This window comes from Molothrus aeneus, chromosome 3 (assembly GCF_037042795.1).
Source record: "Molothrus aeneus isolate 106 chromosome 3, BPBGC_Maene_1.0, whole genome shotgun sequence".
In the NCBI taxonomy this organism is placed as follows: domain Eukaryota; kingdom Metazoa; phylum Chordata; class Aves; order Passeriformes; family Icteridae; genus Molothrus; species Molothrus aeneus.
The window spans coordinates 53,327,187-53,347,056 of NC_089648.1; the positions used below are offsets into that span (position 1 = coordinate 53,327,187).

The 19,870-nt window shown below is 39.9% G+C and overlaps 1 protein-coding gene across 2 annotated transcripts in view; it reads right to left on the reverse strand.

Annotated features, from left to right (window-relative positions):
• TIAM2 (TIAM Rac1 associated GEF 2) overlaps positions 1-19,870 on the reverse strand; it is a 165,754-nt gene that overhangs the window by 26,761 nt on the left and 119,123 nt on the right. The window contains exon 16 of one of the 2 annotated variants that reach the window (XM_066546939.1): positions 3,931-4,034. In XM_066546939.1, coding sequence (XP_066403036.1) covers positions 3,931-4,034 — 104 coding nt within the window. Of the gene's footprint in view, positions 1-1,665; positions 1,775-3,930; positions 4,035-19,870 lie in introns of those variants that run through there. The other variant, XM_066546941.1, reaches the window with a different exon arrangement.

Consider the following 19,870-nt stretch of genomic DNA (forward strand, 5'->3'; position numbering starts at 1 on the left):
GATTTGTCCTCATATACACACATTCATGTATGATCAATAACCCGTGCTGAGAGTAAAGTGACTATTTCAAGAGGCAACAGCAAAGGTAATTTCCCCAAGTTTCTATATTCAACTTATTCCCAGGACCAATTTTCCTTCATTGTTTGAAAGAAATATGGAAGCATTTCAAAGCCTTACAAAGTGAAACCAGTTGGCCATTCTTTAAAAAGCCAATTCTTGTTAACATTCAAAGTTTCTCACACAGCAGCTTCCATTTCTGCACCTGCAATGTTAATTTTTGAAGATGCCACCATAAAACCATTCAGTATTCATTGACTGTTTCTTTAATGATTAAAAGCCATCACACTAGCTATTTTTACTGGGTTTCTTGAGTTTCTTAAAGACTTCTAAGATACAGCTGAGGATATAATGAAGTTATGTGAAATATTTGCAGAGAGTATACCCTAAGGTTTTTTCTTATGATCTGCAAAATACTTAAAGTGAAAATACATCTTCCCCTTCTCAGACATGCATTTATATGAAGTTACTTTTTTATGTCTGTTAGATTTAATATGATTTCAGAAATGTGTCTCTCTGATGACACTCAAAAGATTCAGAACAACCAAGAGTCAGATCACAGCAGGTCTCTTTTTAGGGACCTGAAAATAATAGGTAATTATATGGTAAAATTTCCCCTTCTAACTATGTTTCATAAAAGGTTATTTTTAATACACTGAAAATACAAAGTAAAGATAAGTGAGTTAGTAAAAGACTACTAAACCTAATCTTAAACAGTGGGCTAGAGAAAACATTTCTAGCCAATATAGTTTGCAATTAGAAATCACAACTAGCTAAAGGAAGAGTTGCAATTTTTGTTCATTCGACTTCATGCTACTTCGATGTAAAGAGAGCTTGATTCTTGGCAACTGCCAACATACCAGGATTTAATGAGCACCAGGAGCACAGACAATTACTTCTCAAAATGATTAAACATAACTAAACTTAATTACATTGACAGGCATGCTCAATTCACAGATTTTCTGAGGTCACATATTCTTCTGTCAACAGAACATCTATATGCTCCAGAAACAAGAGCAAGAACAACATGCTGTTGCCACATAAAAGTATTTTAACAGAGTTTGGAAATGTACTGCGGCACAATGTGTTACAAGCATAATATCTACCCCTGATAAATAAAATTGAAGATAAGGTTAAAGCTATTAAAGTACAAATGGGGTATCCCAGATAATAGAGAGTTGTCAGAACAAATGTGCATCTGGAATGGATGGTTCTTGATATCCATGTATTTTTAATAATATTTTATAATTTAAGGAACAGCTTCCATTTCCAGAACGATACTAGCCTCTCTTGCCCTCCTAAATGCATTCACTTCCCAGTCTACCAAAAAAAAAAAATCCAAGAATGACTGACTAAATGAAGGCATGTTTGAATGTAGTACACATGCACATGCAATAAAAGACTTATTTCTCTGAGATTATAAGGCACTTCTCAAATGCCTCACTGTACTTTCAGTTAAGATGATGCCTAAACTTAGCTTGGTATGAGATCAAGAAAATAGTGAAAAACAGACAAATGAAAATGCTCAAAACAAGATACATAAAGTCCAGAAATCAGACATGCAGCTATTAAATCCAAAGCTTTAAGACTGTTTTTTTATTTACTTACATGTTACAGGACAAAAATCAACCAAACTTCAAAGGAGCCTGCTCCCTCAGAGCCAAACAATCACATCTACAGTTGCTGTCAACTGGAAAGTGAGCATCTCTAGCTGTGTCTCCTCTGAAATAATCCCAAACTGCCTGTTGTTCCAGGCTGTGCTCAGAACCTCTCAGCACCACCAGCCTCTCCTCCACAGAGCTGTGCTTACGGAGTTCCTCTCCCCCATACTTCTGCAGCATCGCCTACTTGCCTACTGCACTAATGGTGTCCACAGGCGTGGGAGGTCAAGTCAGCACATGCAGGAAACAGAAGGCAGAGGAAAAAAAAAATCTACAACCCCAAATCCAGATGCTACACTTTTCAAGGCTGCACAATTTCCTCAAACTAGCTTTTATTAGCAATAGTTATTGTTCATCTTGTGAGCAGTCCCAAATCACAGATATAAAAACAGAAATCATTTCAATTCCTGTCATACATAACCACAAAAGCACACAGAATGTACACCACCTGAACTTAACTGTTAGGTTTGGGTTTTCTTTACTTCTACATCTATTGGGGATATCAAAAGGGTCAGACAAAAAGCTCTGACGGTAATAGGCACCCTCCAACAGAAAGACAGCAATCAATTACAAACCATTTGCAGAAATTATAGACCTGTCACAGACTCGTTTACAGCTGCAGTCTGACTGCCTCTGATTGCCAGGCTGTTTTCCACCCTTGTACCTACAAAACCAGGACAACCTCAGATAATTTTTAAAATTACACTAGCAGACCTGCATGTCAGCTCAAGAAGTGCACTGCAATACAGAATAGGCAATTACTTCAGCAAATCATGCAAAAGCCCTAATAACTGCTGAATCTGACAAATTTGAAGCTGGAGGGAGGACAGGGAGCAGACCTGTCCATTTTCCCCTCTTTTTTTGAGCTTTAATTGCAGCATGCAATTTAGAGCATTGGAGCAAATTTAGTGCATTAAAAGCAGCAACTAGTGTACATCAATTGTTCTCTGTGTATTTAAATCCGCAGAACTCTCCCTAATTTTCTGGCACCTGGTGTATTTGACACAGGCAATCAGGACTGGCTTTGTTCTTCTGCTAGAGCAAAGCTGATGCCCCAGAATCTCCTCCCCATCTCCGTGGGAATCCCCTTGTGCAGCAGGAGATGGGCTGAGGACCCACAATCACCAGGTTTCTCCTTATTCTCTAGGGAAAGGGCATAAATTCACCTGTACAAGACTGAAGTGGGTTATGAAGTAACTAATAAAATAAGATTAACAGCTCCTCTTAGTAAGTATGGTTAAAGGCACAATGTATCTTCCTATTCCAGTCTTCTGAGTTTTAACATTCTGTCTGATCTCTACCAATTTTTCATACAACCCAGCACAAGACAGTAATGTATTCCAGAACCATAAAAACTCTAACGTCATTCCTGTTATGCAAGAGTGCTAACACAAGTGTTCTCCCAAATTTGCTTGAAGATACAACCAACTCATCAACAGAATTTAAAAACACACTTCTGTTGTCAGAATGGCAATGCCAGGTAAAATCATGGCCACCAACTCAAAAACACTACCCACACCTGCAGTTGGGAGGTTCAAAACAATATGCACTTCAATTGGACACAGGTTGCAATTTGCCTGATTCAGGGCAAAATGGACAAAAAGCTGCTCTTTGGAGACCATTGCATGAAGGTGGGCACCAATTCTGGGCATTCCTGCCTCAGCCCCCAAAGTCCTTGCTGAGGGAAGGAAAACCATTAGTCCAGCCATGTCAGATAGAAACTGCAGACACATAAAGGGTCTCCAAATTAGTGGGTGGCAAAGACTGTCTCTTGAACACTGCACCTCTCCAAGCCTGTAGCCCAGTTTAAAACAACTGACATAGTATTGCTATGGTCACTGCAATATTATCAGTAAGCCCTGGAAAGATCAGCCAAAAGAAAAGACGAAACAAACTGAATCAATTAGAAAGATGTAGCAGCTTTACTGTTCTCTGCAGGAACTGGGTTCAAGCCACACAGAAGAATGAATTTGACAAGTCTCCACCTGCTTGCCATTTGCCCCCATCACACTGCTCCTGCAGATGCAGCAGCTGTGCTGTAGATGCTGTCAGGGTGACCTCAAGATAATAAAACACCAAGTACAGCTAATATGCATACAATTTTTTTCACGCTAATGCCATATGGTAAATTCTTTCCAACAAAATGCAGAGCATTAACGCCACAACATTGCCTTTTGGTTCATAAGGATCGTTGTGTCTAGCATTTTCTTACCCTGAAGGGTGGATCAGTCTTCTTCCTGTGTGGCACTTGGTCCAGAGTGCCATCAGTACTGCTCCTTTTCAAACTGGATGTGATGTCAGGCACGTTACTAAAGTCTGCATTTGAAATAAAACACATAAACAAATTAGACGGTTATAGGACAGAAAAAGGAAAAGTATTTGCTCTTACCTGGTGAACACGTTCAGTGTCTAGTACAATTACAACAGCAGGAGAGGATCACAGAATCAATTAGGCTGGAAAAAACCTCTGAGACCATTGAGTCCAACCTATGACCTAACACCACCATGTCAACTAGACGAGGACACTAAGTGCCATATCCAGAAAAAATACAAAATCTGCAATCATCTTCACCCCTCAAAAAACAATGGGAGATTTAAAGCAAGGAGCAACGATGCCTTGAAACTCTGCTTTCCAAACAGCAGCTGGACATGGGAGAGTGTCTGAAGCAATGTGCATATCTGATCTACCAAAATAAACGTAAGGCTCTTGCTAGCAGCATGCTTTTGAAGGCAGCACTATCTATAATCAGCACATTCTGTGCTGAGACAACCAGTGAAGATTATTAAATGCACTCAGCAGTTCTCCTTGGATGAACACACCATTGTTCAACATGACTTAGTCCTAAATCCTTTAAAGATTTAGGAAGAAAAGAGAATTTTGCCCTGGAACAAACACCATAATTCATAATACAGACACAATCCCTTCTTCTTGCAAATACTTTACCAATTTTCTCAAGTTTGGAGTCCATCTACATAGTAGCAGGCACAATGCAAAAACCAGAGCATTGCCCTGCTCCACTTACTGATAGACTGTAGCTTTCGGTAACATTTACATTTAAACTCAAGAGCTATCCAACAATGCTGAGCATTCATTTAAAAATCATGTTCTTTCTCTTTATATTTCCTCAACTGGCTGCTGAAAATCTGCAGAGATGTTCACGTGGAAATTCTAATTAAAAATTCTAGAAGTGAAGAAGTGATTTTTTATCTGCAGTATTATCAATCCATGTAGCTGAAAATTATAAAGCAACCAACAAATTAAAAAAAAAAAAGAACAGAAAAGATAAAGGAAAAAGGATTTTCAGCAACCTCAGATGCTAAAACAGCAATAAAATAAAGGGGAGGGTAAAGTTTGCTGCTTTGTTTCCTAGCCTTTAAACCTCCAGAGTATAATTCACACCACATTACCACATTTTCAAACTCTTTCTCAACACCTACAAATTCTGAAGATTTATTTTTAAGTGAAAGGTAAGAGTCTTATTTAATCGCTAACACCAGCAACTGAAATGGTAATTAAAACAAATACCACCCATCTTGCAGTAATATCATGACAGCTTGCAATAAAGAAATTGGGAAGGACAACAGAATTTAGCTGCCTGGGTGTTGCTGTTCTCCTGTCAATGCAGAGCAGGACCAGTTCCTCTCAGAGAGAATTGAACAACATGGACTGAAGCAGAGAGGAAAATGGGAATTTTAGGCCCAAAAGACCACCTTGCAACCCACAAAGAGCCTTCCTGGTAAGACAAAATATGGCTGACAGACTCCAAAGGCAATTCAGAGAAAGGCATGCAAATAATTCAGCACAATATCAACTTGGGTTTTTCTATCTGTTATTAAGGTGCTCAGGTCAAGCTTAGCATCGAGGCTGACATTTTCCACCCACATGCCAAATACTTGACCACTTTCTCATTTCCCTATCCTTACAGAAACAAGGTCTCATCATTTTTCTCCCCTCAGGCTTTTTTACCTTCTGCTCCCAGTCAGGTGCACCTCCTGATATATAAGAGCCTGTGTAACATGCAATACCCCAAGAGTTATCACTTTTGCAGAAAAAACACATTTTATATAACTCCACTCAAGCCATCCATCATCTTTAAGACCTTAAGAAAGAGTCTGTCTTGTCTATTTACTTTATTATGCTTTTACCTCTCTTCTTCCACCAAGCCTGAATAATTTTCTCCTTCCCTCTGGACTTTTAAAGTAATTTTGAGGCTCTCTTCTGTCTGTGAGTACACATGAATGCCTATTGACTTCCACCATTGTCAACTCCTGCGTAAGCCAAGCCCTAAAACTTAAATTGACTTTTAAACAACATTTTCTTTAGGGTAAGGTGATGCCAAAGATATTATTTCCTATTGCTTCCCAGATGAGATCTTTTTACTTGCCCTCTGGGTTTTAATGCCCTTCTCCCCTCCAAAAAGCATGTACCTGAGCTATATTTTGCAATGGCATAAAGGATGTAGAGTTGGACCTTAGGTAGTTAGCTAAAGAGAAAAAAAAAAAAACCTATTTCCCTGATTTTACAAATCATTTTACAAGTGATCATTAAACATATTTGTCCTTCACGAAGCAGTAAAACTAACTTACACAAGCAATGAAGAGAGAGCATAAATGTAGGAAGAGGAAAATAGGGTAAAAGAATCAGCAAACAACATTAACAGAAGCAATCAGGATAACAACACCCAAAGCAGGCAAATAGAATATTGTATTGCTTTTTCCAGATGACCCATCTTTTTCTGCCTTTACCCTCATTTTGTTTTTCCTTTGTAGTGTACAGGACTGTCAGAGCTAGGGCTATATAGCCTTGCCCATTTTTATAGCATTTGCTGTTGGCAGAATGAGTTGCTGACGATGGAGAAGCAGCAGTAAATGTTATTTTAAATAGCAAAACCTAAAAAAAGTTACACGGAAAGAATCCAAGGTGAAAAAAGACATCCTACTGCATCTCACATTGTATGCAGAACTAACATGGGGAGGGAAGTAAGAAAGGAAGGAAGGATGTGTGGGTTGTTGATCAGTTTAGCGTTCCATATCCTGTCTCCTCTTCCTTCTTTTGCTGTGGAAGGGGACTTCCTTTTGATCTGCTCCTACAGATTATTCCCAAAAAGCACAGAAGCACCAATATCAGCTGCATAGCTCAACCCCCCCCCCCTCCCCCCCCAAAAAAAAGAGGTAGTATTAGAGAATGGGTAATTACAAATGCAAAGCTTAAGGACATAAACACAGCAAAAAGTTCAACACTGAAATTCCTTCTACTTCCAGTGATAAGTGCAAGGGGCCTAGGAAAGCCAAACCGCACAAAATGTATTTTATTTAAACATTAAAATTTGGATTTAGCTCTACAACAGAATTCACATTATCAAAGATGTTCACCAATAATAATGTGAAAGTGTTCTCTTACAAGCTGGTTAACCACTATTCTTTCAGGTAAAACTAGCAACAAAACTGTATAGAATTTGCACAAGATCAAGAAAGATGCTATCACTGTACAAGTACAAATTTGTTCCAGTATATATTATTCTGGTTCTTTGCTGGCCAGGAGGATGGAAAAGTATGCAGGGAGATATATGTTCCTAAAAATCATTGAAATTCAAGGTCAAACCAGCACTTCCAGGCTTTTTTTAATCATTATTTAAAAAAAAAAAAAAAACAAAACTCTGATGTTACTAGGATTATGTTGCTCTCTACTTAAAGAAAACATGGAATACTTCACTGAAAACATTGCTTGAGAGGCTTTCCAGCATAGTAAATGGTGAGTGTATCACGGCTAAATCTGCCCCTACAGCTCCATTACAGTAGTACATTTGATTTATTCTACTGACATACTTGTTATAAAGCTGTCTGGAAGAAAAATGGGACTGATAATAATGAGTTAAACAAAATATGGTTTAAATCTTTTAACATAATTTTTCTCTGCTGCAGTACACCTCTGTCCTGTTTACACATGCACTCACGCTTGCTGAGCTGAAATGTTTATCACTTTCAGCTGGGATACAGGAACCTCTGAAGCAGATACTTTTTTCCAGTCTAGTGAACAGGAGTGTTTCCAGAAAAGAAAATACTAAGTCAGTGTGGTAGGTTGACCCTAGCTGGACCCCAAATGTTCACCAAAGCAGCTCCATCACTGCCCTCCTCAGCTGAGCAGGGGAGAGAAATGTTATGAAAGGGTCATGGGTTGAGATAAGCACAGGGAGAGATGATTCACCAGTCACAGGCAAAACCAAGGCAAATTGGAAAAATTAGTTTAATTTATTACTAATCAAATCAGAGTAGGATAATGAGAAATAAACCCAAATCTTAAAAACACCTTCTCCCCATCCCTCTCTTCTTCCCAGACTTAACTTTATTCCTGATTTTCTCTCCCTCCTTCCCCTGAGCAGCACAGGGCATCAGGGAATGGGGGGTTGTGGTCAGTTCACCACACATTGGCTCTGCTGCTCTTTCCTCCTCATGGGGAGGACTCCTCACACTCTTCCTCTGCTCCAGCATGGAGACCCTCCCATGGAAGACAGTCCTGCTTGAACTTCTCCAGCATGACTCCATCCCATGGGCTGCAGTTCTTCACAAACTGTTCCAGCGTGGATCGCCCACAGGGTCACAAATCTGGCCAGCAAACCTGCTCCAACATGGGCTTCCCATGGGGTCACAGCCTCTTTCCTGCATCCATCTGCTCTGGTGTGGGTTTTCCACAGGCTGCAGGTGGATCTCTCTCTGTGGGCTGCAGTGGAACAGCCGCCTCACCATGGTCTGCACCAAGGGCTGCAAGGTCTGCTCCAGCACCCAGAGCACATCCCAGTAATTCACATCCCAGTAAGTAAGTTCTTCACTGACCTTGGTGTCTGTTTTTCTCAGATATTCTCAGTCCTCCCTCCAGCTGTGATCATGCAGGTTTTTTTCCCCCTTCTTAACTAACTTATCCCTTCTTAAATAACTTATCCCAGAGGAGCTACCACCACTGCTGTGGGCTCAGCCTTGGCCAGTGGTGAGTCCATACTGGAGCTAACTGGCACTGGGAAGCATCTAAAATCTTCTCACAGAACTCACCCCTGTAGGCCCCTGCTACGAAGACTTTGCAACACAAACCCAATACAATCAGCTTGTAGCAAACAAGAGTAGCAACAGCAGATAAATGCTAGGATTCCCAGAAAAGCACAGGGGGGAAAAGAGTGCCTCTATGTGACAAGCTTAAACTACATCACATGAAATGCATACTAAACATTTTTCTTGGTGTCTAGCAAAGAACCACCAAGTACTAAGAACACACTCAGCACCTTTAGTTACCAACAGCATCACCAAAGAATGCCATTACTCCTGCAATGTTATGTCTTGCTGGCAGGCAGGTAAGTGACTCAATCATTCAAGAGAAGTTACAGTCTAAGCACTAAAGATAGAGAGAAAACATACTTCTTAAGTAATGTTCCTCACTGCTCAACATTCAATTAAAAACAGGCACAGAGCACACAGATGGGACAGTTGGTTTGAAAAACAAACACATGCAGCATATCCAAGAGCTCTATGCCTACGGGAATGTTTCTTCCCATGTTGATGCAGTGATACACGTACAAGTGGTGAATGTGGAAGTTATTCATGTGTTTGTGAGCAGTGAGGTACAATGGAAACTCATCGTCTAGCAGATGTGTGAGACAATAATAATCTCTGCTGCAATCCCAGCCAAGAATCCAAAGGAAATCAACTGGAAAACATCAACACCGACCATCCGGCAATTCATTCACCATAAAGAAGCCATCAGCAATTGCAAATGTCATTTATCTTTCTTCTTCTGTTTAATTAACAAAGAAGCCTTAATTACTTTCAAGTCATAGATGTTCTTACCAGTTCAGCTGCTCACTGCAAAGCCACAATCATCATGAGGAGAGAGTAGGAACTGAGGATCCTGTTTCTTTATTCATAGTTCTCTTTTCATAATGCATCAGAACTTGTTCCATTTCAGACTGCTCTCACTGATTTTAAAAAATGCCAAATAACCATCACAAACACGTCAACTGTTATCAAATGTCAAGCACTGTGTAGGTGGTGTAACCACCTCTTTTTTCAAACTATGGCAAGGAGGAGTGTTTCCACCTGCCACTCCAAAGACAATGATAAATTGAATAAAAATTCCTTCTACATCTACATGAGAAGACAACACAGATAAATTAAATGTACTCAGTCTCTCACTCCAAGACAAACTAAGACCACTGCAGGGCATCATTTTCAGATCTGTGAGGAGCAGCTCTAGGCACTACTTGATAACTATCCTCAGCTGTAGGAGAGAGAGGGCAAGAGAGATAAAGTCTCATGTTTTGTCAGAATCAGGCAAGGGAACTGCACCCAGGTGAGTGGAGATACTTCATTAACAGTTAGAAGCTGTGAGTCTTTCCTGGTACCCCTGACTTCACCTGATCCACTTGCCACATCACCAAACATTCACTAAAACAGAGTCTGACTATAAAGGCCATGGTAAAACCAGTCCCACAGGGCTTGGCTGAACCAGGCTGAAATATGTCTGTAATCAACAGGGATGAGTAAGGCAGGACAGGAATTAATAATCAGAAAATGGCCATGTCTGAGGTGGGTGTAAGCCAGGCTGCACTCAAGCAGCTGAGCAGAGGACTAAACTTTAGCTCTCAACATATAAAACCTGGCATATGAAATTGAAACTCAGGAGCAAAGATATCAATGAATTATTCAACAGATGATGGGGAAAAGAGGATGAGGCTATACAGCTGGTGAATAACATCCAATAGCTATGCTTAAAGAAAGAACGAGAATTCTGGGGTAATCTAATTTTGGAAAATACAGATCTTTAACCTATGTAGTAACCTTAGGCTTTCACAATAAATTCAAGGAAAGAAAAATCAGAAATGTGAAGATAAATGGACTATAACATATATACATTATGGGTAAGCAGATGGTGTCAAACTAATCTGACATCCACCTTCAATAAGGTATTTTTTTAAAGACAAAAATAAAGGATAAAAATAACCTTTTGGAAACTTAGTTTAAAAAGAAAAAAAAGAAATAGGAAACTTTTATAATATCCCTGGGGAAATTTTTAGCCAAAATGAAAAGGACAGGAATTAAAACAAGACAGAACTGGCTAGCAGGTAAGATGAGAATAGATTTGTCTGAATTAACTCCTAGGCCTAGGAAAGGCTAGATCGTAGATTTTGTTCAAGGTGGGTTTGGGGGACTAATTTTATTTGATATTTTCATTATTTGTCTCAGCAAAGAAAGTACAATAGTAAGTACTCCAATTAAATACTCAAATCATTCAAAGTTACTACAGAGCATTAATTAGGAGCACAGCTGGAGATGCATAAAGGAGATGTGGATAACCTTGAAGATGAAGGCACAGTCCTAGAATGAAATCACATGGAAGACAGTTTCAGGGACCTGTTAGAACCATTGCTTCTATAAGCTGGGACTCCTGAGTTGGAAACATGAAAGAAAAATGTGGAAGTGTGGAGAAGGGCTTGACAACATGTAGTTGTGAGCTAGAGCTACTTAAGCAATGGCAAAGGCCAGCAGATACTGACCAGTCATTCCACTGGCCAGGAATCTGTCTATGCTGGCAATTAGAAGACTGGTTTTCAACCATCACACAAATAAATTTCTACAACAGACTTACCTAGGCACAAAGATTACAAACAATCTATTTTAAAATGGAATAGGATAAATGTATCAATAGGGTTGTCCAAAGCCATAACAAGCTTGGATTGGGCATGCTGAGTCTGGAAATTCCTTCCCATCCCGCGTTTATCTATCACCAGCATAGTACAAATATTACACAAATACATACATACATAATTTAGCTACACAGGTTAAAATAGCCAGAAGCCTCTGTCTCTTCAGTAGAGCACAAGAAATACTTTAAGTTTCATTAATACCGGTGCTTAAAGATACTGGCAAAGAATGTTTATGACTAAGAGAACATTTATTTCACAAGTGCATGTGGGTTATGAGCCCTGACAGTTGTCTTACCCCAGTTTCTTGCTCACTCCAGCTCTGATATTCATTAACAACTCCACTGCAACAAAATGATAATATTCTTGTTTGTAATTCTCTGGCACTTGAAAGGGAAAGAGGATTCTCACTTCCTGTCCTCTCTGCTGCAGTTTTTAATCTGCAGTAGATAGATGCTGTAGATACAGTGGCATTCAAACAGTTATGATGGGCTTGGCCTAGTCTGTAAAAGACTGATATCCTGACATCAGATCAGAGCAACTGACAGCCTTTTTTAAACACTAGTATTGTCCAGTGATTTCAGACAGATTATGCAAAACAGCAATAAAGTGGGCATCAACTTATTTCTGAGAATAGTAATATGAATTTTAGCTTGAAAGAAAAATAGGATCCACAACTGTAAAAGATTGCAGGAGGTCCAGAATGTCCACTAGGAAAGAATGTATTCAATATTTTCAGTAATTCCCAAATGTTCTAGAAACCACCAATAAAACACAACTCAGCTGATCTTCAGCATGTAGGATATTCCACTCCCTGTTACAGAGAGTTTCCATAATCCCCTGTATGGTTTATCTGGAAATGAGATATTACATTTGGGTAATAAATTTAAGCCAAGTGTATGGAAAGCTGCATTTTTCATTGTTCTGCAAATTCCCCAGACTGAGCAGTTAATTATGATAAGCTTACAGTTATCATTTTCTAGCCAATGTTACTATCAAGAGAAAAGTAAACTTCCAAGAGAAGATAACAAATATTTCCAAAATCCCTGGTGCAAATAATACCAAAGTCTGAGCCAACTCTCAGAAAGGAACAAAGTTTTGGTGGTCTTCATGCCTTCAGACTTACTGAAAAACAGGGAGTGGTAGGTGAACGATTCCAGCACAGCCTGGAGAAGATAAATATCAGCATAATGAGCTCTAAAAATGCTCCCTCAGAGACCACCACTCATAACTTCAGTTAAACAGTTCAGCCTGGCAGGTAGCATGCACGTGCTTATTTCTTTTGGTTTTATACAACCTAATACATTTCAGGTTTTCAACAGTATATTTACTCCTTTGTAATGAAGTTGAAAAATAGGTCTGTAAGCATTCCTTCTGTATCCTTTTCCTTTCTGAAAAACTTCAAGAAATATCTTTCAAAAAGTAACAGTTGATCCAAAAGAATTTATTGAATGGCTTTCAAAAGACATTCTCACAGTCTCTGTTAGAGAAGACATCCAAGTTTCACCAGAGAGATGAAGGGTTCTGGGTTCACTAGTTCAGCTATGAATAACTCATATGTCTTCTTATGAGAGAAAAAGTCTTTTCAGTTCTTTGGCTCATGTTATCCCCTGGGATCAGCATGGAAGGGGCACCCACCAGTTAGTATACATGACAGAGCCCACACAATATCTACAGCCCTTTAGATTTTTCTCTAGGTTGCAAAGAACACAATAACTATGCTCTGAACAAAGAAAAGCAATAGAAGACTCCATGGAAGATTCATTAACTGTCCCACAATGGCCATTTGCATAGGAAAAATTGCAAGTAAAAGTGAGGAGGGTCTAGAAGATGAAGTTTTGGGGATACACCTAGTTTAGTGAAGTTGTGGTACAAGAGGACATGGGAGTTTCTGCTCCAGGGTTTCTGTCATGAAGGCCTATGTCTGGGTAAACATCAAGAGGTGTTTGGAGACATTCAAATAAAAGCAATTTTTTTACTCTAAACAATCTTTGGCCAGAGAAAGATTATCAGAAATTTGCTGATAAGTCAGCTGAAGAAAAATTCAAAGACCATGACACAAGAATTGTCCAGCTCAAGTAACAAGTGGAGATCTAATTTCCACCTAGGAAAAGTAGACTGAAAGGTCCTACTTTACCTCATTATTCATCTATATCCTCTGCATGTCATTGTAGCAAATAAATAAACAAATCAGTTTTTTGCATTCTTACATCCTACTAGTACAAACCTCAATATATGAAAAATGGCTGCTATACACTGAGCTTATTCATGAGGAGTTTTTATGGTCACATTTGATTTCTAGGCTGAAAACTGTCTCTAGGTAACTTCTGCATTAAGAAAACAGATTTTTAAGGGAAGGTGGGTAGATTGCAGCCACAGATGAGAAATGCCCATTGAAACCCACCATAGTCTCTCTACCACTTCAAGCTGAAAGCCACAGAAATTTGGTTCACTTTTTTATCTTCATTGAGGTTCTCTATGGATTTGGGCAAGAGATTGAGGTACGATGGACCCCAAGTGCAGATTCTTATTCACCTCCAATTAATTGAGTGTTCATGTTAGCTCAATTAATGGAATCTGTGTAAGTTTTTAACTATTACACAGTGCCAGTCCATTTTTTTCCCCACAGCTGGTACTCACAGTATTCACTCTAATGCTGGAGTAAGCCCAAATGTATTTGCAGGCAGTAATTCTGGTTACTAACTGTACAGCTTTCATGCTGCTTTAACCAAAAGTTTAAAAGACACTGAAACACTAAATTTATTATCAATTCAAAACCACCTTCCTCTTTTTGCCTAGGAAATTTTCAAGTTCTTCTGAAAGCCTTTGAACTAACTTCAGATAACAACAATTAGCTCAAGTTCTTATTGCTATATTATCATGACCTGAATCTACTACCACTAGTAACTTCAGTCTCTAGAAAACTGAATGTTAGAAAAACACCAATAAAATTAACTGAATTTAGTAATTCAGAAATTATTAAGTCTCTGTAAGATATTTTGGCTTTTATCACTTTTTGGTGGTCTGGATATTTTGTAACCTATTTTGAGACTGGCGAGAAGGTATACTCTCAGGTTAGGCTGTTAGAAATGACTCCTTGGTGTTGCTGGAAACTCATTCAGGAATCCTTTCCATATGTTAAAATCTGGAAAGAAAATTAGCATACAGCTGTCATAACATCAGACTTCCTAGACAGGATTCTTAAACACAGAATTACTAGAGATCTGTCACTAACTAGAGTAATTGTTACCAAACAAGACATGCAATTACAGACCAGCCAAGAAGATTCCCTTCATGGCCCCTTTCACCCATATGTTTTGGCTTCAGGGAGCAAACTATCAAACATCAGAAGGTGCTCTACATGCTTCCCAATGTACAATGCAACCCAGCTGCTTCTATTTGCATATGTGATACTGCCTAGACAAAGAGAAATTCCTACTGCTGGCTAGAATCTGAAATGATCAAGCTGGACAAGTCTTTCTCCTTTGTTCTCACCCTTCAGTGAGAAAGTGACACTTCTCCTTTAAACATTCCACATTTTCAAGTATAGAAAAAGGCAGTATGTTCACGCAAATATTCTTGTATCATACAGCTTTCTTAAGACATTTTGGGCGACATGCTGAACAGTGGCTTCACTCCAATCAACCACCTACTTGTACAAGTTTGACTTCTCTATAGGCTGCTTTATGCTCTTATAATTCTTTTTTTTTTTTCCTAAATATCTACAGCACCATCCATTTTGATGCTGGAGCAGAGTCCTTTAGATTCCTTTGTCCATTAACAGCTCACGGTGAGGCTAAGTCATTTGACTCATTAGCTAATTCAACCATCAATAGGAGATACAAATTAGCGACACAATAGGAAATAGCTGCCTGCACTTCTGTAGCAATGCCTGATTAGCCCCTGCATCTCAGTGGTTTGTTTCTATACGGTTATTTAACATTCTAAACTTTCTATGGTTGGGCAGCTGTTCAGCCTTTTCAGTTTGAAGTTTAACAATTCACACCGGCTTCTCAGACTATTATCTAAATGCTTTTGTTTCCTAAGTGTGTAACAAATGCCTCCTTCCATACACTCTCACTGGAGGCCAGCTAATGCATCACCCTGCAATTCCAGTTCAACAGCTGGAGATGTGTGCCTGCAGCACGGAGGAGGAAGACGAAGCAGAGCCCAAACTGGCTCCTCAATGCCACCATCCTCTCTAAGGCAGCAAAGGTTGCAACCCACTGCTGCCATTAGGTCTTCCAGGCTACAGCTGCTGGACATGCAGGGGTGCTGTTGGGGTTCCCTCTCCTTGTTTTTGCTGCTTCTGCAGGATTGCTCACATGGGAATCTTTGGCTGCCCTCAGAGGTCACTTGCACTGGGGAGAGCTGGAAAGCAAATGGAGCTAGCCCTGCCCAGGTTCTAAGTATATCACCTCAGCGGCACATTTTCTTCTCCATCTCAGATTTATAGGCACAAAAGTAATGAAAACAGAAAGAAAAAAGGAGAGGAAAAGTTACCTACTTAATAGTTTAGCAAGAGTTTGTGGCTAGCTTAGAGAGCTTTAATGATTACTCAACCTACCTTACCTCTGTGAAACACAGAACATCTGCTGTTTGATGTGTTTTAAATCATGCCTATGGCACTAGTCTATATGTGGATGTCTCTAACTTTATCATAATTAATAAACCTCCTTGCTATCCATATTGTCACTCTACAAAATTTAGTAGGAAGGGCAATATGATGATTTATGCCTACATATCACTGAGCCAGAAGGTGCAGCTATACAGGGTTTAATGAATTTTACACCAGGAAAAAAAATAACCCAACAATTTGGCCCACTGACTTCACAGGGATTAAATCATAGCAGCATTTAGCAAAGCAGAACAGAATGCTCTTCCAGTAAGAAAGCACAACGAAGAGCATTTTATAGCATAAGCAATTTTTTAATTTGGTGCACACACATCTAGCAGAAAGCCAACAGGACAGTTTGTCAAGTGTCAGCAAGAGCTCATTAAACTGCCACTCTTGGGAAACACTTGGATTGCAAAATACACAGTAGGGCAACAAGTGCTCCAATGGATCCATCTTCTGAAGAGAAAAATGCTTTCTCTGAATTGATCCCTACACTGCTACAGTCCCAGGAATTGTCACAGGTCAGACATAGTCTTTTCCCAGCGATTCACAAGAGTGCAGGACAAAGACACTGGTGTCCACAGTGCACAAACAGCTTGGAGCAGGAGCCAACCTTCCACAGTTGTCCAAGACTACTGTCAACACACAGCCCGCCCCTTGCACTTGCTCTGACGAGCATGTCCTCTCACATCTTTGTGGTTTCCCACTGAATTGGGTAACAAGTAAGGAAAAGAAAGCCCAGAAGAGTCATCTATCTTCAGGCAGATAAGCGATCATGCTGCACAGACAGATACATGTCTGTGTTACAGAGAGGCTTTCCCAGTATGTTGCCCTACACCACACAAAACCATTGAATACCTGGTATTAGATCCACTAGGCAAGAGGGAGCAACGTGTGCAAATCTGCACAACTAACAGATATCAGGGCCCATTATCTAACAGGACTGTGGGTGTCCTTGGGACTTGAGAAGCTAAGAAGCAATATTCAGCTCTTCTGAGCTCAAAGGAATTTTCTGTGAAAGAATAAAACCAGATTTCTTTGAGATCTCACACACAAAGCACAAGGAAGGAGATGCCCTACAGCACAACATAGAGAATTTATATGTTGAAACAGCATCTAGGCAAACAAACAGGACCTGATTTAGGCAGAACTAAGAGTAGAAGTCATTTTAGGAATGTTTTTCAGTTAAGTTTTAGTTCTACTTTAGTTTACAAAATGCTTTCAGCAATACATTAAAGACATTTACAAAAAGCTATGGGCAGACAGCAAGAAGCAGAGTGTTCTGAGCCAGTGGTCCAGGCACAGCCCCCAGCTGTCGGAGCTAGAGGCCACCTTAGTGTCAACATCTTCCTAACTTTATCTCTTCTGTTAAGAAGGACACACAGGTCTTTCTGATATTCAGGGTAGGTTGGGGCTGAAAAAGGATGTACAGGGTGCTGTGTGGAAAGGTGTGCACAGCAACATGCAGAGAGACAGCTGGCAACAGAACCAACATCTGCCTTCCTTTTCCTCCCTCAAATCAGCGGTATCTGACAAAGCTGAATGGAGCAAAGTTTTCTGGAGAAGCAGTGAGTTGTAATCACACTTTACAGAGGCATCTAGAACACCTAGCAAAGTGCATTTGAAACAGGAAGTACCTTGGAATTGAATCCAAATCAGTTGTTATTATTAAAGTAATTTTTTTAATAATCTAGTCATATAAAAATTAAACTTGTGGCCGACTGATGTGCTTTGCTTTTGTGGGTGCTTACTAAGATTAAAATCAGATGCTGCACATGTCTTGGTGAAAAGAAGAGCCACTTTCCATGTGAGGATTCAAACCACTGATCCTCCTCCTGAAGCACTGACACTTTGCAAAAATATCTCAATGTTTAGCAGATCAGGAACTAAAATGTAATTGCTCCTCTCCAGCACACAGCCCAGCCACTTGTCAAAAAGCATGAAGCCTGACTCTCTCTCCCTCCCTGACTCCAGCCATGCCTTTTACAGCACAAAATAGCTTCAACATGAGTGACTCAAACCAGCACGTCCCAGACTACACTGCTGGCCAGACATCAGTGCAAGAGGAGGGAAAGCAGAGGGCAAAACCCTTGCTCCAAAGTAGCTAGAGCAGTGTTCTGTGTGCAGCTCAACTGAAAGAGAACTTGCTGCCTCTGAGAGTAGCACTCCTTGCAACCAGCTCTCCCCTGGCTCCTGCCTGCTCCCCGCTCCTCCTCCTTACCTGGCTCTGGCCCTTGTCAGAACTCTGCACCCATCAGTTCAACTGCCTGAGTGTGGGGGCAGGGGAGGAAGATTTCTCCTTGATTAGCTGCAGGGGCTGCAGCAAGTGCTGCTGCCAGCACAGGGGTGGGAGGAGTGCTATGGGGCTAGAGGAAGAGGAGGAGGAGCAAACCTCCTCCTTGTCAGCAGCACCCAGGGCTTCTTCACTGCTCCTGGGACTGTGCCTCCAGAAAGAAGGGCCAGACAGGAACCCAGACCCTGCTCAGAAGGTAAGCACCCCACCCCCCAGGTGAGGAGTACAACACGGAGCACAGGAACAATATGACCATTTATTTTTTACTTTTGAATTTTCTTCTTTCCTTTTTTTTTAAGTGGTTTCTTTCCCACTTAGCTCCCATTTAACTTTCTAGCCCTCAGAGATGAAAGTGTTTCATCAAGGAAACTCGTTAAAGCATTTCCAACCTTCCATCCCCACTTTTTTTTTTCTTTTTAATCACAGAATTCTATTTACAAATTAGTGTTGATTTTAACAGTGTCAGCTAACCAAAAACAACAGCTTTTTTTGGCAAAACCACACTTTCTGAGGAAAAAGAAAATTCTGCTCAACTCTGACAGTAACTAACATTCTGCAACCAATTTTCACACCTACTAATGCTTCTACCTCCTGCCTCATACCATAGATATGGTATATCTATAGATATACCATAAACTCACACAGCATTGCCCTAAATATAGCTTTCAATTTTTGTGCCTCCTCTGTTGTTTTTCCTCAAATATCCATGCCATCCTAAAATGAGGCACTTTTTCCTCTTTTTTTTTTTTGCTCCACAGCTATAAGAACTTCATTGCAATTTCCTCATTTTTTAATTCTACATAAATATTTCTTTAAGTTTCTTGGCACTGGGGCTTGGAAAAAATTTAGTTGCTCCACATTTATGAGTGCATTTTTTAAAAGCATTTCATCTCATTTCTTTTCCAGGATAAGCTTATTACTCACCAAGCAGCTAAGCAGAAGGAACATAGTGGTGCCATGTGGGAGATCAAATGATACAACCACAGCAGGTCCAAAATACAGTTACAAGGGTATAACAACCTCTTAGAGAAAATGAATCACTCTCACCAAAAATTCCCTGGGAATAATTTTCAGGAGTGGCAGAATTAGTGGCTTTGGAGAAAGTCAATCACTTCCCTTCCATACAGTAAAAGCTGCCATGGTTTGCCACGAGGTATAATTGGGTATCCTCAACACAGCAGAATACGTAGGAAAAGGCATTCATCAAAGTTACTACAAACAATTACAAAACTGTAAACAAATGTGCACAAACTATTACTGTCCAAGTTATATGAAGCCAGTCATTCATAACTTACTTTTAAGTAAGTTCTGTTTTGCTTTCACATGGTGGTCATCACCAACCACTAGGCAGGGCATTACTGTATGACTCAGTGCTAAAAATTTCCATTTTCTAAGCACTTTGTTAATTTTAGCTCATTAATCTCATAGCACTCTAGAAAGACAGGGTTAATTTCTAAAAACAGGGAAGCAACAGCAGAAGCATTGAAGTTTTTTTAACTCCTGCTATGTACCTTCAGCCAAATTGAGCTTGATTTTTTAAAAAGGTCCCCTCTTC